This window comes from Acanthaster planci, linkage group LG11 (assembly GCF_054643075.1).
Source record: "Acanthaster planci isolate LZ-2023a linkage group LG11, COTS_SCS, whole genome shotgun sequence".
Classification (NCBI taxonomy): Eukaryota; Metazoa; Echinodermata; class Asteroidea; order Valvatida; family Acanthasteridae; genus Acanthaster; species Acanthaster planci.
The window spans coordinates 10,257,562-10,279,679 of record NC_141787.1 but is presented as its reverse complement, the minus strand read 5'-3'; the positions used below and the strand labels follow the sequence as shown (position 1 = coordinate 10,279,679).

General features: G+C 43.1%; 2 protein-coding genes across 2 annotated transcripts in view; one reads left to right on the top strand and one right to left on the bottom strand.

Annotated features, from left to right (window-relative positions):
• Window positions 1-80: 80 nt before the first annotated feature.
• The window catches only part of LOC147797454 (uncharacterized), a 61,390-nt gene continuing 39,352 nt past the window's right edge, over window positions 81-22,118 (top strand). Inside the window, 13 exon segments of the mRNA XM_087143181.1 lie at window positions 81-228; window positions 4,512-4,632; window positions 6,188-8,461; window positions 8,464-8,612; window positions 8,614-9,204; window positions 9,792-9,976; window positions 10,501-10,736; window positions 11,047-11,287; window positions 11,736-11,923; window positions 12,789-12,940; window positions 13,853-13,914; window positions 14,484-14,622; window positions 16,886-17,107. Coding sequence (XP_086999307.1) covers window positions 4,578-4,632; window positions 6,188-8,461; window positions 8,464-8,612; window positions 8,614-9,204; window positions 9,792-9,976; window positions 10,501-10,736; window positions 11,047-11,287; window positions 11,736-11,923; window positions 12,789-12,940; window positions 13,853-13,914; window positions 14,484-14,622; window positions 16,886-17,107 — 4,494 coding nt within the window. The 5' untranslated portion in view covers window positions 81-228; window positions 4,512-4,577.
• On the bottom strand, window positions 19,158-19,954 carry LOC147797455 (trace amine-associated receptor 9-like). Its single transcript, XM_087143497.1, has one exon. It carries the CDS (start codon window positions 19,872-19,874, stop codon window positions 19,158-19,160), a length of 717 nt encoding a protein of 238 aa, XP_086999623.1. The 5' UTR covers window positions 19,875-19,954.

Sequence of the window (22,118 nt, the reverse complement as noted above, 5' to 3'; positions counted from 1 at the left end):
GTGTCAACTTGAAAAATGAGCCTTCGTCAACCTGCTGTGCGTTTTACTTTGCGATCAATCCACGCATGCGCATGCGCAAAGACACGTAGCCGAAGATACGGACATCGAATCGGGGAATCTGTGCAAACAGATCAATCCATATTTTGTCATTTTTTTACATAGTCATTAAAGTAAAACCCCACAAATATCAGGCAGTATCTGTCATTGAAGATCATACATTAAAAAAAGGTAGGTACAAATGAACTCTATAGCGGAATAGTGTTATTTTTTTAGTGAATTATGTACGTCGATATCTTGATGAGATTTTCCATGCCGTCCCCGTTGCGTTTGTGCCTTTGCTTCCGGTTTCGAGTCAACTCGGACCCAAACCAACTCGGACCCATGCCAACTCGGACCCATGCCAACTCGGACCCACGACCAACTCGGACCCATGTCAAGTCGGCCACAATACTAACCCGGACCCACGACCAACTCGGACCCACAACCAACTCGGACCCAATACTAACTCGGACCCACGACCAACTCGGACCCACCCTGAGTCAACTCGGACCCAACCCCAGGAGCGTGATTAACTGGTTGAAAATTTTTATTTTGTCCACTTTTACATTTTAGCATTTGGTAAATGACACTTTTGCACTGCATGCTGCCAAGCTGTAACGTCCTCTCTACACGTTATGCAGGGAGACAGTGGCACAGGCTTCCCAGAATCTCTCCGTTTTCCAGATCCAGATCACTAGCAGAAATCGAATGAACTTTTACCAAACAACCCCCAAAGTTTTTGTTGCAATAAAATGCCACAGATAGGCCCCTCTGATGTACATAAGAGATGCTGCATACGTACAACAGATACTGCAGATACACATCAATGTCACGAACATTGGACCTTTACAGTGTCTAATGGTGTTATCCTCCACCCCACTTTTCAATTTTTTTTTGGCCTGGCAAGTCTTACACCTCCACCTTGCCCCATTCTCTCCCCACCCCCAATACCGGCAAGATGGAGGAATTCATCCATACAGGCCTTAACTGACTGTCCAAATAACGCAAATAGGTTGGTAATTTCGAACAACACAAATCCAATCATTTTAAAATAAAAATGTGGAATATTTCCTATTGGCTTAAACTTGGAGACGGTTTTGAAGCGTCGTATGTCTGCTCGCGAGCTCATTATTAATATTTTGTGATCCCACGGTTTGTTATTTTCTACAATAAGACGTGCCATAATCACGAGGGATCATAGAATTATTTATATAAATCCCGAATTTGGGATTGATAGTTTCCGGTTCAGAGTATTTCTTTCACAAAAAGCCCCACAACGCGGGCCTATTTTGGATAGAGGAAGGCGGCTACATTCATATGAGCGCATAGTTTTACTACTATTAGGGGGTATCTTCGGGAAAAGACGAATAAAAAAGTTCATAAAATTGAAATGAAAAGTGATCGATCTGTCCATAATCTTGAATTTCCAACGAAAAAATGAAGGCCAACGGGCGCGTAAGATTCAGTGGGTCCGAGTTGACTCGTGGTGGGTCCGAAACGGCGTGGGTCCGAGTTGGCGTGGGTCCGAGTTGGTTGTGGGTCCGAGATGGTCGTGGGTCCGAGTTAGTATTGGGTCCGAGTTGGCGTGGGTCCGAGTTGGTCCTGGATCCGAGTTGGCATGGGTCCGAGTTGGAATGGGTCCGAGTTGGTTTGGGTCCGAGTTGACCTGATCCCTTGCTTCCGTAGCATAATTGTCAATGTATCACCAATTTCGTGAAAAGTTTTGCACTTACTATTTTCCTTGATTGAGAAGTAGTTTCACAATATATAGAATAAATCATGCAGTATTCTGATGAATTTACTAACAGTGTGCTTTCCAGTTTGGCGTTGTTAACCAGTCATATACACTATTTTGGGGGGAAAAAGGAAAAGAAAGTGGAATTGTGGGTGAACATGGTGAAAGTTCAGAGTTAGGCATACTGTACTTACATGACTTAGGCCTAATTACTTATTAGGTCTATGCTTACCTGCCTGCAGACATCACTATCATTACTATTTTCCCCCTACAGTGGTTTATTGGCCACACAAAGATATCTGTTCTAAAAAGTCCAATTTAGCTGAGAAAATATTGAACCCTTTACTTAGAAAACACTTAGGCCATCACTTACTTGGGCATGTAAAGGCCTAGGCCCTAAATGACTAACGTGACAAACAGGCCTAAGAGTGAGACCAAGAATTTTCAGACCAGTTTGAAAGGGTTTGTGCTCCTGTTTTCAACTGATATCCCGATATGACGCTTTTTCCAAAGTTTGCCCTTACACTGTACATGCCTGATCAGGAAATGTGTTGATTTTTACTTACCCTCGTGGTTGGCATGTTGTCACTGTGGATTTTAACACATGGCACAGGCAAAATTACCCTTCATGCTCAGCAGAAGTGCACAACAAAAAGTTGCCACTGGACACTAGATACATGCAAGTTTCCTGCCATGGTTTTGCACAGTCTATGATCACAGCATAACATTCCCATTTTGGGGGTACATTCCTTTTCATGTGTTGTTTTAAAAATGGCTGTGGTGTGGTCTATACGCTGTACTGTAATGTTACAGAGACTGTCATAACCGCTGATGACTGGAGTGATTTGGAATGGTGAACGAGGTTTAATCCTTATGTCATTGCCATTTTTCCATGTTTTTGTAAATTAGTTTCATTCCAAGGTTATTACCCTTCCAGGAGGAGTTCCATAGAAATAGGCATCCCTTGACACCCTGTGCACAGAAACTATGGTGTGAGACTAGTTTGAAAAATTCTAAGTGTTTTGAAGTAAATGCTTCAAATGCTGTCACTGCTGTATTTGATGTTTTACTAGACACGTTATCACTTTCTTGTGGCTTATGAACCTTCTCAACGGAAAAAAAAAGTGATGTCCTTATTAAGGAACTATGACCAACCTTTCCCCAAAAGAAGCCAATTACAAAGTTCGAACTTTTTTCTTTTCAGATTGTAATTGGTAGTTTTTCCAACATGTCTAAGGAAAACCTAAAGTACATGTGTTACACATTTATGTGGCCAATGGCATATGTGTACAGTGTACATGTATATCCAGACCAGTTTATAAGTGTAAACCTGCATGTAGACATTTAGAAATTTTCTAATATAATCGTTGCCACTACCCAGCTTTGTTAATATGACTGAAACTGACCAACAAGAACTCAGAGGGGTTGGGGGCTGGTGAAACAGTTGTGTTCATTGACTGATGTTACCTTGTTTGCACCTATTGTTGGAGTTATTCTTTTACTAGAATGATTCTATAAGAGGAAGCACTAGGTGAATTGTTTCACAAAGGTCAGTGGGTCTTGTTCCAGTGGTCAGAAGAAAGCACAAGTGCTGCAAAATGGGAAACAGAGAGAGAAAAATATCAAACCACTTTCTCCTTTATGGACATGCTGCATAAAAAACTGTTTTAGGTACATGTAACAAAACATCAGTGTCACTACATGTACCTGTTAAGGATTTCTAAGTACGGGTACAGGGTTGACAAATCTAAGAATGAAAGGATCTAGAAGGAGGTATTCGGTATTTCTTGACATTTTTGTAAATAAAAACTGTATGGCTTGGGAAAGAGTAACTTGCCAGTGGCAAAATATTGCTAGCCACTCATTAACTTTCAAATTTTAATTTTAAAGCCAAACCCACTAATTGATTGTTTCGACCTGTTCTGAAGGACAGGGATCAGGATTTTACCACTTTTAATATCATAGAACACATAGAAAAATCTTTACATACATTTTGCAGTATTTTGTTGATACTGAACTATAGAGTCGGGGTGCCTGGCTTTTCATGGGGTTAGATGTCTCCCATAAAGTTCTTCAAAGAATATGCATTTAGTTTTATTTGAGCATAGTGATGGAGTTGGCACAGAATTTAGCAACATAAACCCCAGCTAAACTGCCCAGGGATTAAATTGTATGAATAAATACAGATATTTGATATATGAACATTTTTTTTATTTTGACTGAAGTTGTGCAAGTTTCAATTTGTTTTCCCTGACTACATGTGCGCCAAATCTGAGAAGATTCTTTGTCATTTACATACACCGGTAACTCGAAGGTTAGGGGAACAAGAATGTTAAAAACAGTGTACATGTATGTGCAGCTTTGCTTGGATGGGATTTAACCTGTGAAACACTTCATGAGTATTAAGCAGGTCCGTTAACTTTCTGAACACACACGTAGTTTTTCTGTTTGCCCAAATCTTAGTGCAAGGAACCAGTGGCATAGTTCACTTCCATTGGAATTCAAGCTCCATAGTGAAATTACATCGGCTGTACTCTACATTATACATGTACGGTACCTTTGTCTATCATGCAAATTCCTCGAAAGTCTCCTGGTGGATTGTGAAGGAGCTCATATGGGAATGTTTGAGTGAAAGTAGCTACATGTAATAGTGTGCATTGTGATCCCTATGTGATGTATGTACATGTATTTAATGTCATTGCGTTTTGCTGCCATTTGCTGTTTTCCTTTCTTTTAGGAATTTTAACAAAGACAGGACTTCAACAATTTATAGATAATCAGAGAAGTATCTACAAAAACTAGGATGTCAAGCGGCGATCCAGGCCAAATGAACAATCAGGGGGGCTTCTATAGTCAAGGTAAGTTGTGCACATTATTCTTGAGATGTTACTGTGGAATTCCACGTCATCAGAGGGACAGTTTAATGTAGCGTGTACATACATGTACTTCAGTACCTTAACCACTTGCTGCCGGGTGCTTTTAAAAATGCAGTGCACACGTACATGTACATGTACGGGAGATTTTCAAGATTTTCAGTTTTCAAAATTCTTCAAAAATTCATCATTTCATTTAATGGACCTTTACACCCACACGAATGACTGTTTGGTGGCTACTCTAAGCTGACAGGCAACCTTTATTGACTCCTGAGTATTTCAGCCAGGCCTGCTGGCCTGTAAAGAGAGCCCAGAATTGGTGAGGTGTTGCATAATTTCCTTTTTCCCCAGTGAATGCGAGTGGCGTCTTTTCAAACGCAGATGGATTAGCATGCAACGGTGCTGTGTCACTCATCAATGGGGCCCTGGAGAACTTTTGTCCACGGTGCTAATCCGCGGGCGCGCTATGCCCCAAACCAGTATACTGTTCAAAAACAGTGATTGATTACCTTAAAAAATGCAAGCCAAAAAATGATGGCATTCCCAGCAGCAGGTCTTTTGTTCCAAGTACTGTCTTTTGTTACATGGACCAGCTCTTTTGACAGATTTCGGGCACTCCGGCTCTGCGTATAAACCCATGGTGCTAGAAATGGGGTTCCTCGGCAGCAAGTGGTTAACTATGTGTATGAGATGGTAATGCTCTTATAACATGAAACATGGCTGTTGTCACTCTGTCAAATTATTTAGTAAACTGTCATACAGTGTATATGAAAAATCTTTTTTAAAGAATTGGAAGATTCCCACTTACTTTACCATAAAACAGTGATAATGGTTAATATAATCCTATAGATGAGTTTTACTTTGTTTCATGTAAAATGTTGGGTTGAATCCTCTTTGACTTGAAGTGCTCTAGGACAAATGGTAAACGGATGTTGTATTGACGTACATGTATGTATGCATGCACACAAAATTTTGATATGGAACAGATTCACTTGTGACAAGTGCACCTGTTTCCACAGAGATCAATACTGTCTGTTGTGCACACAATGCATGCACTAAAATAAGCACTGTGTGCATAAAGCGAACCCAGAGTCTCAGTTACTGAGTAGCCCAATAAAGTTGGAGCTTTCTGAAATGAACCACTTATTCCAGAAAATTCTGTTGTGTTGGTAGTTCTTTCCAGTGCACCTGGCTTCATGATGAAGTGAATGACTGTTGGATGGATGGATGGATTAAACATGAAATCGTGATAAGAATAGAAGAAGTTGTGTAATCATTATCTTGGTGGAAGTCAGAGACATTTATGATGTGTTCTCAACACCTCGATTGCGATGTAGAAACCTTATTATGTTAGTTGTTTGTACATCTACCTATACATGTACATGTATGTGATAGGACAAATAAACAACTTTGACATTCTCTTTAGAAATTTTGTTTAAAACCTTGGCACAGTGGATTGTAAGGCGCATGTATGATCTTTACCATGAAGTAAAATATGAATCATTGAATTGTTTTGTTTATTTACATTTTTTTAAAACAGGTCCTCCTCAAGATCTTGGATTTTATAACCAGGCTCCAGGTGGCAGCGGCCAGGAATGGTTCAACCAACATCCTGGTGGGGGTCAGCCTGTGTTTTTGAATCCCGCTGATTACCATAAGCCACAACCAGCTATTTACCAACCCACCAATCCCGGCGAGCCACCACCAGCCCCAGGTAACATCGTGCCAGAGGGACAGCAGCTTGCCAACAAAGGCTACGCAGTTCCCCATGAACCCCAGCAGGCATATGGGCAACCCTTTTTCGGTGAAGGACAGTACCCGGCCAACCAGTGGAACAGTGTCCAGCAGAATAACGGGGTCCCGCCGCAGCAGCAGTTAAGTCAACCACTGAATGGAACTAACCACATGGACCCTGTGGGTGACAATCCCCAACCCTGGAACCCAACCCAAGTTCCTGGGCAGCAACAGTTTACAGACTACAACCAGGCCCCGACCACAGGAATCCACAGTGGCCTGTACCAGTCGTTTGAATACAGCAACCAGCAGCAGCAACAACAAGTTGGGCAGTCCAGTTTAAATTATGGAGAGTGTGCATACAGTGATGATAATGATTCCCATAAAGGCTTTGGCTCCTTCTTCCACGGTGATGACTCTGATGTGTTAGCGTCTAGCGGAACACCAAGTTTGTCTGCAAGTGAACGACAAACCCCAGATCATGCCCTTGATCCTACCATAGCTGGTGACCCCAGCCAGTCTATACCACCACATTCCAGCATAGGTCAGTCCCAAGTCAAAGGCCCTGTTCAAGAAGGAACCCTTGTTGACCAGCAGCACCACGGTCAGCCAGGTGGGGATCCTCCACAATTTCCTGTTAATCAACAAGAACCAGTTACTCATCCAGCTACCCAACCCCCAACTTCCCATCCTTCAGATGCCATGTTCAGTCAAGAGCACCATAATGATCAAGTTACTGTGATAAACCCTGACAAGAGGACTCCCGCGGGGTATGAAATAGCCCACAGTGCTAACCAAATTGACGCCCAGACCGTGAACCATGCATTTACTCAACCAAGTCAGAATCAAGCAGACGGAAGTAATGTTGTTGGAGGTATGCCTTTAGACCCTGCCGTTAGACAACCACAGCAGATAGGGGTACCCACAGACCAGCCAAACGTCAACTTTGAAGGAATAAGAAATGATAATGCTTTCATGCCAAGTCCATTGGTATCTTCTCAAGGGAGTTATCCATCAGCCATTGCTGATAATGCAGCACCTGAAAAGACGGATCAACCTGTATTAGCAGTGAGCCCCTCACTTGCAGATGACCAAATGAGCAGTCGTAGTCAGGGAAGCTCGCTACATGGCGGGTCGGTCAGTTCCCAGTCCCAACCTCCGTCAACATCAACCAGCAGAAGCAACTCGATGTTGGGCGACCAACCTGGCAGTGGCCATCCCTCCCTCAGCCCGGTCTTACGAGATGCCAGTTTGGGTTCAGTTAGTCCCAGGGGTGCAGACGATTCTCCGGTCGTGCTGCAGGGCTCACAGGGCCAAGTTTCAGCTCATCAGCAGGTGGAACAAAGTGAATGCAGCGGTGTGAAAGCTTTTTCGGATGCTCTTGATTCGGCTGCCGTCGAACAAACTTGCTCAAACCAGAACAGGGAAAGGGTGGAGTCGGACCTGTCTCCCCAGAGCAGCTCTGTAGCACCTGTAAACCAAGAGGTCCAACAGGATGCTCCAAACACTGTGACACGGGATCCTGAAAATGTACAACAGCCAGATCAATCATCCTATCAGGCAATATTGCCCGACCCAAACTTGGGACTTGGATCTCAATTTCAGCAAGAAAGTGGGCCAGTAATTGAAGAAATGCCATTTGAGCCAGGACAAAATGTGCCACCTGTTTCTCCAGCAGTCTGTCCTACCTCACTTCCCAGTGCAACAAATGTGACACCTTATAATCAACTAGAGGCATCAGTTCAGGCCGGTACAAAACAGTCTCTGCCCCCAGTTCCTCCTGGATCCGCTTTATTACCTCCAACAGGTCAGCTGAAGCTCCAAGCCTTCCAGGCACAGAGAGCTGTTCCCCAGGGCCCCAAGGAACTCAGCCCTACTGACGAGAAGTCTCCAAGTACTCATCCGAGTGCATTTCGCAGCGTTCAGCGTGGCCAGCCTGCCCAGCTCACCTCTGTGAATCCGTCGCCCCCTCTCTGGTCAGCAGAGGTTCCCCCAATGCCGGCCAACATCCTTCTGGCACCTGCTGCCCCACCCACAGCAAGTCTTGTCCCGCCGATAAGACTTGCCACCCCACACGACCAGACATCCGCAACTTAGCAGCAAGCGTTGCATCTGTCAGCGTACCTTCTTTACCAGCAGAGGCAGTGCCGCTACTTACTCAGCCCACAGTAAACTCAAACTCAGCCAAATCCCAGTCAACCCACTCCAACATCAACCTCAAACCCAAGCCAGCCCAGCGTGTCCTCCCAGACCTCTTCTGGCTCAGTACAAACGTCGGATATGAGCCAGGTCACACAAACCATGGGCAACCTAAAGTTGGACCCTGCTCAGAACCCTCTGCCCACCCAGCCCATTCCGCCAGTGCCGGTACAGCCAACTCTGCAAGCGTCTTCCTCCGCACCTGTTGCTAATAAAGCCCCAGAGACTGTGTCACTGGCGGCGTCAGTCCCTACTCTCGCCCCACCAGCAGCTGCCAGTGTTGCTCCTGTGGGCAGTGTATCTAGTGCCCCAAGTAACATTCAACCTACACAGTCGACACTGGCTGCTACTGGGGTTCCACAGACTGGCCCAGTTCAGAACCAGGCTGCTGCATCTCAGCAGCTCCAACAACTGCCTGCTAGTGTCGAAAATCAGCAGCAACTGCCGCAGAACCAGACAGTGGCTAGCCAGCAGGCACAGCAGCCACTTCCAAGTGTTGAAAGTCAGCAGCAGTTGCAGCAGCAGCAGCAGCAGCAGCAGCAGCAACAACAACAACCATCATTTCAGCTGCAAGACCAAGTGTATGGGCAACCTCAAAACCACCCAAGACAATTCCAACAGCAGGTACATATTAGTCAATTCATCATTGTTAATTCTTGTTAATTGAAAATCAACCGCCAAAAGACAAAGTACCAGCTCCTTTATAAAATGATAAATTGATCTGTGATGATCCAGACCTGTCAAAGTATGACTTCAAGCTGTCCTTGGGCATTTTTGCGAATAATTTTTGAAATCTGGAATGTTGGTTGTCTTGGGGTTTGTGGAATTACAGAAAAGAAAATCTTGCAGTTTAACCTTAACCACCAAAGGTTGCTGGCCCTAACCTTCCCCATTCTCACAAAGCCAAACACCCATATGTGCACAGAGTTTGTTGTGACTTTGTTTTTCTGAGGTATGCCAAACCCAATTGCAAAAACCAGCTGTTATGGGCCTACCAGACGTATCCTCACAGAATTAAACACTTTACTTCTGTTTAATTCTGTGTGGTTGGGGAAGGTTAGGGTTAAGTACTAAGTATTTTCTATTAGGTCTTGCACATTGGAAGTTTCATCAGAACTCATTTTTTCGTGTCAAACTAGCTAGGAAAGTACTTGTAAAATCAAATTTTTTTCCCCACCAGTAAAGTTGTGCTTTTGTTTTTCTGCTATCAGGGACCCCCAGCTGGCAATCAGTGGTATGACCGTCGATCTGCCGACCCTTACTATGACAGGCAGTACTACGACCAGCGGTATCCTTACGATTACCGTAGCCAGCAGTATGATTACTACGCCAGGCAGGCTGCATGGGATAGGCAGCGGGCCTATGGGTACAGAGGATCAGGATATGATGCCAACAGGTGTGTTGGTCATATTGTGAATAACATCCCTGCTAAATGTGACAAGATGCAAACTGTGCTTTGCAGCTGTCATTCACGCTGTGGAATTAGTGGTCAACAGGAGTAGCAAGAAACACTTGGGAATGCTAAGGATGGTGTTTATAAAGTATAGTACAGTGCACATTGAAATGAAGTCCATTTCTGTTGTGTGTAGCAGTCAGGGTGGCTCCTTATTTCATGACCATTACTTTATTAACCCTAACCATCCTCAGTCCTCCAACAGGTGAAGGATTGAGGACGGTTAGGGTTAATTATAAAAAACTTGTCTTGATTTCCCGTGTCATTGCAGTGTGAATTTGGATTGCCATGCATTCCCACAGTGTTGCAACATATGGGTGGTGTTTGAAAATGTTTAGCAGTAATCAGGCGAACTTAGAGACAGTTTGTATGACGCATACAATTTCACAATCAAAGCATAAAGAATAAAATACTTCTGGAATCAAGAACTTCTCAAGATTTCTCATATACTTGTATGTCTCATGAAGGTCCTATTCGAGACAAGGATACAACAATCCCGAGCGGTCCCGATCGAGGCAGGGGTACTCTGATCGGGATCGGGAGAGACCAAGGTCTCGACAGGGCTACCAAGACCAATCCAAGCAGGAAACGTACCCTGATCAAGAAGACAGACAGAGGCCCCGATCGAGGCAGGAGAAAGGCTATGGTGCTGATGCCTACCACAGAAGCTATGACAGGAGGGACTCAAGGGATTACTACAGAGGTTAGAGTTCAAGTGTCATGTTTTAGGTCGAGGGACATTTCAAATTCACGCTATATCTTGCACTAACCACTGAAACTACTTCTCCAGGATGATCTGAACTGGGAATATATAGAAACTATTGCTCTGTTTCTCTTAAAATTCTTCTCTTAAGGTCACTTGCTACAGCATTACCCCTCTGTAAATTCAAAGGAATGACCATGCCAAGTTTAAGAGGAACCATCCCTATCTCCATGTCGCAGTTCAAGCCACCGCACTAGTTTCTTATTAAGTTGAAATTTTGGGAATCATTTGCTGTCTCGCTCAAAATCAGGTTATGATGCCTATGGCAGACCGTACGACAGACAGGCCCAGGAATACTGGGCCAAACAAGGTTACTACGGCAACCGCAGTTACGACGAGCGCTACAAGAACTGGGAACAGCAGAAACAGTATTACCGCGATCGTGCGGACGAAAGCCAGAGGCAAAACACCAGTGCCCCAGAGCAGCGCTGGTCATCAACGGAATCACAGACTGGTAGGGAAGGCTACCAAGGCAGCCAAGGTGACTCGAGGTAAACGGTTACGCCTGTTTCAGACTGTTATTAAAGGCTATTCTTCAGCAGCATGGAGGGTCAAGAATCAGCAGAACTTTAATCTACATGTATGTTCTTTACATTCTGCCACCAGTCCAAGGTCCTTGACCAAGGAGCATTCTGAATTCAAAGACAAGATCAATCAGTTTGGCTTTATTATTTAAGTTGGTGTGTGAACATAACTGATTAGGAATTGACCAATTTGCCAAGCCATTTTAGTGCTGCATTTGATCTGATCAAGTTGGTTTTGGACACATCTACATAAATTTCTTAAAATTCCCTGCTTTATCCTTGATAATCCACTAATACCTGTGTGCTGTTGATGTCTGTCCAAGTCACATCAGCAGTGTATGTGGATGCTTGAAATCTGCATTTCTGTAGTTGACCCTTCACGTCTTCACCAGTCTCTGCCTTTTGTTCTGGCCAGGTTTGCGTCGGAGTTTCACCACCAGGGCGGAGGCACGCCAGAGAGGTACAGTGCCGACCAGAGCAGCATCTATGCCCAGGAGTACACTAACCAGAATGCCAACAGCAGCATGGCATACCAAGGCCAGTATGGGAGTACATATGGGTACGGGGACAGCACAGATGGAATGTACCAGGAGGTTAAGCAAGGTGAGCTGTACAACAGCCTTATGGGTTCTGTCTTCATTAATCGACCTTTTCGCACTGTTAAGAATTTTTGTATCATAGATTTTAAAGTAATTATAACACTGCGTCTCCTTTCAATATGCTGTTAGTTGTGTGCCAACTGTAGTTTACAAATCATGACCTCGACAAAAAAGGATGGACACAAACAAATGATGTGCTGTTCGTGAGTAATTATGTGGGGTTCACACTGCCTGATTGATTCCTTCCAGAAAGCCGTCAAACCCCTGCTTAAGTAAAACCAAGTGAGGCAAAAAAGACAGGGTTATTGTTCTAAAGTGAGTTGAGCGATGCAGTCTTTAAAATTTGAATGAATACATTTGAATAGCAGAGTTATAGTAGTTTTGCTGTAGAAAAGTCTGAGTACGTGATTACTGTGCCTTCTGTAAGTTTTGGGGAAGCGTGTTTTGTCAGGCACTGTTCAGAGCAACAAACTGCCAAGGTCCAGTATGTCTTTTGAGCAGTAGCTGGCATTATGCGGCTTTGATAACTGGGGGGCTTCCCGGATGTACATACATGTAAAGCTGTCGTGTGACTTATCCCTCTATTGGCTTCATGCTCGAGCGAAAGAGGGCGCTGAAAACATCGGCCCTCATTTATGCTTTGCTGGGTGACCTATGCCACATGCTGCATTTATACCAGGGAACGCCATTGACTGGTAGTCATCCCTTCATTGTCCTTTGAAGTCCAACTAGTTGTGGAGTCAGGAAGCAGGCGGTCAACCTGGACTGGGAGGGGAGGGGGCCACTCAGGTACATGTACTGAAGTCCCAGAATGTCAGGAAATAACTTCTCGTCCCTTTTTTTTTTTCCTTTGTGTTTTTGGCCCTCAGTCACCCCTCCACCCCCAGAGCGGCTGACCCCAGCCAAGTTTGCCCTGCCCCATGTCGTAGCGCGGTTCAGCCCTGGGGGCCACCTGGTCAAGGTCCTGCCGAACATGCCCCAAGACGGAATGCCAGCCACGGTGGAAGTACACAGCATAGAGGTAGTTACTTCATCCGTTTTGTTTTTTTCCTCACCAATGTTTAAAAATTCAAAGAAAATTCTGACCTTATGTACTTTTTTGTACACATGTACATGTATGTTTGTTCACATTACCATTGACCACAGAGGTTGCTTATTTCTTGCGTTCTGAAAGAAAGAAGTGTGTCCTTACTTTTGGTTTATTAATGTTATTTGTCAAATGCCTGAGAGACAATTTGCTTGAAAGGGTATTTAACCCTAACCCTACATAATGCTACTAATTACTACTTGTAGTAAAATGCAGTACTGAGCGCTGTCGCTTGTAAGTGAAAATGACTTTATTATTTTCTTTCTGTACGAGTAACAATGGAAGTAACCCAGCCAGAAGTAGTAATCTGTAGCATTAGGTCCTTCAGGCTCAGACCGTTACTTAGTATTTTGTAGTACTGTGTACTGTAAGCCAAGCAATATGCTTGGCAGATAGGGTTAATAAGCATTGAGAGGATTTCATGATACGTTAATACGTTTACCTCGGAGTGTTTGCAAGACAGAAGTTAAAGGTGCCTCAAAATCAGTCATTGAAGTTCAAACATATTGATTGTCGGTACAGAGAGACCTTGAACACTTTGGTCAACAGCGTCATGCAGTGAGTTGCTTCAATGGGCCCTTACATGTATGTTCCGTGTGAACGTGTCCTGCACAAAAGTAAAGTAAAACAGTAAAGGACAAATCTGTTTCTTGTTCAGAAACATTGTTTTAATATACACCTGCTTCATGAGACAAGCTTTACCCCTTAATCCCTAACTGCTAGGAGGAGAAACCTTAGTGACTCAGTAATTGTGCACGGTCCCATTCTAAGTGCAGTGCCAAAGATCTGTTGTAAAACTGGATGGCCACACTCATGATTTGTAAAAAAAAAATTGAATTTTTTCAGACCATGCTGGAACACACTGCAGAGGCAGAGGAGTTGAGAGCCTTCCCAGGACCACTCATTAAGTATGTAGACCAAAACCCTTGTTGACCCTCACAGACTTTCTGTTATGTCACTACCTAGGAGCTGTACACATTACTGCAACACCCTTAGCCACTGAAGGGCTTTGACTGTCTCGAAGACTAATCAAACAACATCACCAAGGATAGACCTTTCCTCACTTTTGCTTGTCGGGGAAAGGTTTACGGAATTTGGGTGACCAAAGACTTAAACAGACACTTCAGTAATATGCATGTATCCATGTGTTACAGTCTGAAATTTGGGCCTAAGCATACAGGCATGGAATTGTCCCCCTATTAGGGGCTTGCCTATTGGTGCCCTTCTTGTGAGAATGCTCATTTGAAGTATGAACATAAGCAGTTGGTTATTTTGATTTAAGCAGACTGTTTACAGGGAAAACATTCATCTTGGTCTGTGATGCCAAACGATAGCGGACAAGGAAAAATAAAACACCAAACAGTTTCCAGAGCCTAACAAACTCTTTTTTCAAGTAGTCACATTCAATTGAATTATTGCATGAATTTTTTTGTTTTGTTTTTGTTTTCTGTGTGTGCTGTGCACTTGGCATTTGCAGAGGAGAGACCCACAAAAGCGACGTCATCGGCTTCTGTCACCGGAAATCATTGATGTGTAAGAACAGCACGGACATGGTGGACAGGGAGTCGGCCAGCCTGCTGTGGGACCTCATGGAGCTGGCGTGCCGACAAAACGGGGTAACCAGCTGCCTTGTTTGAATTGCTCGACCGCAGCTTGAAATTTAACACGACTGTATGGGTGGTGACTTCCGCCACTGTCATGGACCTGTGCCGAATTTCACTGAGTGATTTGAACCTGGCTCACCTACCAGAAAAAAGCACCTGTACAAGATAAATCTGCTGAGGGAGACATACTGCAAACCCCTCGGTGCTGGGATTGTTTCGCAGAAAACTGGTCTTGGTTGGGGGGGATCATGGGGAGATGATACCCCAGTGACAGTCTAGTGCTAAGTTGGACTTCATAAAAACAGACCCTGGCGAGTCATTTACGCAAGATTTATAGGGCGGCAGGACATTTCTTATTCTCACTGAATTTGTACAAAGCCCCAAGGGCCTGCCACATTGCAAATTTTGCTTCAGTGCAGGCTGTGTAGAGTGGTTGATTTGGAATTCAGTAGATAGTCACATGTGAGCAAAGCGAGGGAGAATTCTAAAGTTTGACCTGTTAATCACTTCTGCGATCGTAACGTCAGAATGTTTCAACGCACTTTTCCGTGAAACTGTGACAGAGCCATTGTTATATGGTTTACACATCCTCCTGCCTGAACTGGTTAAGGCCGGTTCATACTCAAATACAAAACAAATACAAACACGAATTTGTGATGTCAAGGTCAGTATGAGCATTGGAGCATAGCACAAGTTGATTCTCCAACAGCGCATGCTTAAAATGAAGCGTGTTGTAGCTCATTTTGGATACATGATACGCAGTTGCAATTATGCAGTATTAACGTAGCCATACCATGGCTTGCGTACGGAACATGGGTGAGCTGAGATGATGTCGGATTTTTTTTATTCCACATGGCCTTGTCATGATGAAATGCTAAATTGGCTCATTTCTGGCGTGGCATACATGTATTGTGTAATGCCAACTTTGCTCTGCACTTTTTGCAATCAGGAATGAAGCTCTTCCGTCGAACTTGACAACAGAAATGACAGTGAATTGATTGTAATTATATTTTCATCAGTCCCCTAATTTGTGCAGTGGGATTCTTTTGCGAGTTAATGGCAGGGATCCTCTGCAGCGTAAATTGACCGCAAACATCTGAAGGCAGAGTGGATGACAGCGAGTCTTTATTTCATTTTAGGGGTTGTTTGTCTAACATTCAGGGATGTTGATCCACTCTCTTGAAGAATGGAGCTCGTGACATACACTATTTATTACATTTCAGACATCAACTGGCAACTAACTCTGGGATTCGACCACAGAGAGATTACTAAGAATCAACTTAGTCTGATAATTATTTGGACGTGGATTTTCGTTAAGGATGCACTCAAGTTTTACTTGTCTACCCTGCTATTAAACTAAGATGATAGTTTTTATTTAAAATCTTCTGCATCAAGTGATTGACGCATCGAATTGAAAAATCACTAGCATTCAATGACTTGCGTGCAGTGCGTAGACGAATACGTTTTTGCCATGTAAAAATGTATTGGACAGCTCTAGTGAAACCACCTTCATGCCACCTTCATATCTGCTTTCATCTTTGCTCTCTGTATGGCAAAACTTAACATTATTAATACAGTGTCCACATCACCAAACGCTACCAGGATTCAGATATCACAGAACAATAGCTACTTAGCCACACATTATCAGCAGATAAAATTTCTTTGAACATTCTTTGTGCTGTGGTTATCACTGCCTACAAGTATCTTTCAATATTAGGGCTGAGTCAATTCGAATAATTCACTGTTTGATCAAATATCCAAATTTATGGTCGTACAGACCGGTAGATTGTTGATGATCAAACTATATACAAAATCAGTTGCAATAATGCACACAATTGTATATTATAATCAACATAATAGCTTTTCACATCTTGGAGTACCTCCAGCCATGATTTAGCAAGATTTAAGAGATGACCAATAGTGCGTGCCGTGTCGAAAATTTCTATTCCTTTTAAATTGTTTAATGAATAATTTACTTTTTGAATCGTAAGATTCCTGTCGATCATTTGAATCTGCTTGAAACAAGCCACTGTAGTGCAATTTTTCCCTCATTGAAACAAAAGAAAATTTTCCCTTTTCGAGAATTTTGCATTTGAATATTCAAATCGGAAAACCCTCTAATATTCAAATATTCCATAATTGATCAAACATTCAGTTATTTGGATATTCGGCACAGCCAAACTCAATATCATTGCGCTGTCAGTGCAGTAAGTTATCAAAAATCAATTAATATTTGATTTCTGCAAAAGAATTAAATCTTTACAAATGCCAACAGAATATCATGGAGTCTGATGTCTCTGAACTTCTCCTGAAAAATCACCCCATGGTGTCCTCGTCTGAGACCCCAGCACCTCCGGCAGGAGATGGGGTAGCTGGAGAGGAGACTAATTCTGAAGCTCAGAGGACAGAGGTCATGACCAAGAGAAAGCCTCAACTGAGAGATGTGGAGAGTGATACTAATAAATTCCGCGAGCTGCTTCTTTTCGGTCGTAAAAAGGTAAGAGTGATCACATACTGTGAGGTTCTTGTTTCGTGTCTGATAGAAAGCTGGAATCTTGAATTGTAATGGGCTGCTGCAGTTTTCAATGGTTAACAGTTGTAAAGGAAGGGCACTTTGTAGAATTTTCTTTGTATGCACTGGTAAGAGACACATACTGCAGTTTTGTACACATTCAGTTTGAATTGGACATTTGTTTGTATCAAGGTTAAAATTGTAGTTTTATTCGCATTCTGGTGGACATTGCAGTTTTTTTCTCATTCTGGTGAAAATTGCAGGTTTTGCCCACATTCAATTGAAAAAAATGTAGTTTTTGTGCCCCGAAGTGGGAAATAGCTGTTTGTTTTTGCACATTCAGCTGGAAATAAAGCTCCTTTTCATTGTGCAGCATAAAACATAAAGTTAGAACTTCATGCAAGCTGTGCATTTCAAGGTAACTCTCTCAGTTACTGTTCTCCCAAGGGTTTCCATCAGCTGTAGGTATCATGTGCTAAACATTTTACCTGCTTGGTGTTTCATTCTGTGCGGGGTACTCACTAGCAAGTCTGCAATATCCAGGGGTTGAAATTAACGTTGGTTGGCTGGCCTGAGGCCAGTAAAAATGTCGGCGGACCAGCTGATCTGAAAAAACTGGTGGTCCGGTGGGCCAGTTGAAATCTGATGTCTTTTCTGCTTTCACAAATATCTTTTAATAATCTTTCTTCATGTTAAAATGCTTGTTTAAGGAAAAAAACCCATTATTTTCACGAGTTTCCATTCACGTTTCGCTATCGCTGTGGTGAAAACACTTGCGCAAAACTGCATTAAACGAAGCTGCTCTGGTTCCCGCCGTGCCACACCCATGCAAAAGAATGCGTGATGGAAATGTAGGACCCAGAATCAGTCTGTACTGTACATGTCCTCTCTACATTAGCCGTACATGTCACGGATGCAACCCTAAGGCTGCAGGTCCAAAAGACATCGATGTTGCAAGAGGTTTTCTGCAAGTTAATTCACAGAACTTGATGTCTTATTTATGTATGTATTTTCTGCATTCATGAATTTATTTTGCGGTTCTTCTGCTCATGGCTCCAGCTCAAGGTTTATCAGCCGCTGGTCCTGATGCCTCATGCACGCTTATCAGGCGATACATGGACACTGTTGGCCAATTCACTGTCGCGATCGCCTGAGTAGCACTGTGTGAATTGTCTATAATTTTCTTGTGAATTGTCAAATGTAGAAATTTTTATATAAATTAAGACAGGTGTTAATCACTTTTTGAGATAATCTTGGAAGCTGTCGTCCCCATTGATGCCATTCAATCAGCAAACAAAAAAATTTCTAACCTACCGACCCCATTTTTTTTTTGAGGTATAGCACAACTGTTTTAGGGCCTAATGAAAGACTGCGTGTATTGCAGCAGGCCGTAGTTAAATAACCAAAATTATCGAGGATTCCGAGAAATCTTGGGCAAGTGTTGATCCTATTCTAGCAAGCAAATATATGGCATGGCCTGCCCCATCAGGCAAACTGAAAAAATACAATTTGTTGCAGCCTGCACCGTAACAAGGATTGCTCAAGCGGCTGTGAGTGCGGTTCTGGAATGGGACCACCGAACTTTCTGCAGGACCAGTGAAAATTTTGTTGGCTACCTGAATTTCGACCCCTGAATATCTACATTCAGAAATTATCCTTAGAATTATTTGTCAGACTTTGTGAACTGTTCATATTTACAGATTATTTCCATTGTATGTTTTTTCCATTGTGCGACTGCATTCCCGTTTAGAAGTTTTTATTTGTCTTCTGAGAAGTGGCCCAGCTGCCACGTAAGTGCATAAAATGCGTGATTATATTCGCAACTTTAAAAATCCTAATAGTCCAAGAAATTGTGTTATTAGGTCATGGATTTTCATAATTTGGTCATGGAAAAGTCATGGAATTTAATTGTCCTTTAAGTGCAGGAACTGTGAGTACATGTACATGTACATACACTGTAGGGAGTTTGGGTACATGTATGTTGCAGTTGGTGAAATCGAACAATGGAATATGGAATGCCAGCTTGCTTTGGTGTTCAGTGTGTTGGATGGACTTGTTGCTTGCATGTGTGCTGCCATGCAACCACTAGTACCTTCTTGGCCTCCTGTCTGAAACACCTGTTCAGGAATATGTAGACCAGTGCGTTCAGCCAGCCATGGGCATTGAAGAGGAATTTACACCACACAATGATTGTAGACTGAGGCTTTTCTAATGGGTTTGATGTGAAGAATACACCATAAACAACACTGGCCACGTAGGGGACGCTCGTCAAGGCAAAGCACAGGGTCACGGCGGCGAAGGTCTTGTAGCCCCGTCTTCCACTTTCAGCATTGTGTTTCTGGGGCTTGGGGTTGTGCTGGTGGATGCGGAGTGCATGTTTCCTGCCTAGAAACAGGAGCCTGGCGTAGATGGTGCAAATCAGCAGGCCTGGTATCCCCACCAGCAGGCTTAGGATGATTGCATACCAACGGCGAGTGTGGACTGGCTCCTGCATAAGTATTACACAATAGGTACCGTAGGTACGGTTACTTGGCTCTTCCTCCCCGTCTTTCTCGAGTCCGGGGACAACCATAAATGAAGTGGCAAAGATGAAAGCAAGTCCGAACACTGCCCAGAGCAACGCTGCTGAGATCTTGAAGACTCGTTGGGCCTTTTTTTGGGTGTAATATAAAGGGCGCGTTATCACCATGTATCTGTCTACGCTTAATGCAGCGATGAATGCGACAGATGCAAATGACGCGGCATCAAGCATGCATTTACTGAGGATGCAAACCTCTGGCCCAAAGGGCCACTGCTGTGCCAGGATAGCCACAAAGGTTGCAAGAAATGGCCAGATTGTCAGCATATCTGCTATGGCCAGAGACACCATGCAAAGCTTGGTGCTGCTGTCGAGGTTGGGCATTCGACGAGCCACGACGATGGATAAAGTCCCTCCGATGCCATTAGCAGTGGTATTGAGCAAGTTGAAAGTTGCAAATAATGCTGTGACAGCTTGGTGATAAAAAACAGAGGTGCTCATTCCAGAAGTTGAGAGTTACATCAGTGGCATATGCTCGTGTAGAAGTTGCCCCATGTGAACATGTGCATTCACATGTCAGTCCTTGGTTTAGAGGCGCTACTCAAACAGCAGTGAAAGCATTGGAAACTGCAGTGCATGTGTCTCATGATCATGGGTGCATGCTGAAGTTGGACCTCAATTACAGAACCAACACTGACTGACTGCTAGTGGGTACGTGCGCACGGAAAAAAACCCCAACTAAAGCCTGAGTGTACATGTGGTGCTTAAACACGGTCAGGGTACCTGGTACCGGTTGTTCTGCCTGTTGGCATGGCTACGTGTGGCAATTTCTAACAGATGGATGTACATGTACATTGAGGCTAGGCTAATGGACACAACAAACACCAGGCCAGAACTCATTAGAAATCAATTTTTGTTGATTGTCAGGCAAGCACATATTACCGTGAGATTCCTGCCTCGACGTTAAGTATTAAAACTTGCTTCTCTGGAAGATCTCTCCTCCCCCCCACCCTTTCCCCATTTAAGTGTCAATCTCAAGGTTCCACTTTGCAGGTGACTTTTTTGGCTGAAAATTGTAACAAAATTGTTTCAAAAAGACAAGATAGCAGCCAACGTCTGATAGGAACAGATTTCACCTTTTTGAGTCACCTCTCCATGTGCAAATGCGACCTTTTTGAAATTAAACTTCTGTCTTAATTGGTACCATTTGTAGAAATAATTGGTTGGTCTTCAAAAGTGAGCTATTTAACCTTGTTTGTTGTAAAATTTAAAGCAGATTTCATTTGTCCTGTCCGAACAACTGAAGTGGAATTGACCATTATCATTTTTGAAAATAAATCATAATCTATTCATTTGTCCGTGTATAGTAACTCTGTCATGTGCTGTAACAACTGCAAGAGTAAATGGCCATGTTAAAAGTGCATTGGGAGAATTTTATTTTTGTAAGAATTATACTTAAATTCCTTTATAATACAAGAGCTTTCAGCTATCAAAGCATGGCATAACCCTCCCCGATCTGTTGCAGATGAAGTCTTCAAATCTTGTAATACAAAACCTGATATTTTTTAATCTGAAGTTGTTTGTGTTTCTGCTTTAGTTGAACAAGTTGTCCTTTCACTGCATACATATTTTTACAAAAATTTTACAAAAAAATTGTCAATCGCTGATCTGCTTTGAACCATTTGATTTAGCTGATCAGTAGGTTGCATAATAGTCAAGAAGTGTTGTGGCTTTTGTTCACAATAGCTAATGCAAAACAGGTCTTTTGGATCCCATGTATCGAAAATGAAAACACATAAAAGTATCATTGCTGGCACCGTGATACATGTACATTTATATGCCGAACATGCCAAATCCAACCAATCCAATGACTGCAGGTGATTTATTTTAAACCTTAAAAGTTACATGTGGGTCTGGTGCTTTGCTTTTGTTTGGTTGTATCTCCTGTAAATTTGTGAAAGTTTCTGTATTATACAAACTACTTTGAAACCCAGCTGGCGTAGGTTGTATCTTCTTGTATCTTGTATCTGGAGACTTAGAGCATAGGTAACTTTGGGACTTCTGTGTTCGGTTTCGCCTTTCAACCATGTACTCTGTGTTGTGGGAGAGCTTGTGAGACAAACATGACTTACTGGTATGATAACTGTACGGGTGAGCAGGCGGTTGTAGGTTCGATTCCCTCCTGAAGTTTTTCCTGTCCATCTCTTCAACAGTAGGGGATATCTACTGCTACAGTGGTGGAGAGCAAGACCCAATTCATTAAATACACTAGTTTCCATATGTGTAAAAGCAGGTTGGACGATAAACAAGATTGATTCTTGAGGTTGCTAGAAATTGCTTGTAAATGTCATCCACCAGTCTGTGCCATCCATGCAGAGAGACAGTCCTTGAAGGTCCATGGTAAACAAGGGAAGATGGACAGCTTCCAATTAGGGCTTATGTATGCTGGATTACCGTGGGAGTGTTTTTCTATGGTTT

Excerpts from the sequence above, each read along its gene's own strand:
- LOC147797455 (XM_087143497.1), bottom strand. The coding sequence starts at position 19,874 with ATGCTTGATGCCGCGTCATTTGCATCTGTCGCATTCATCGCTGCATTA.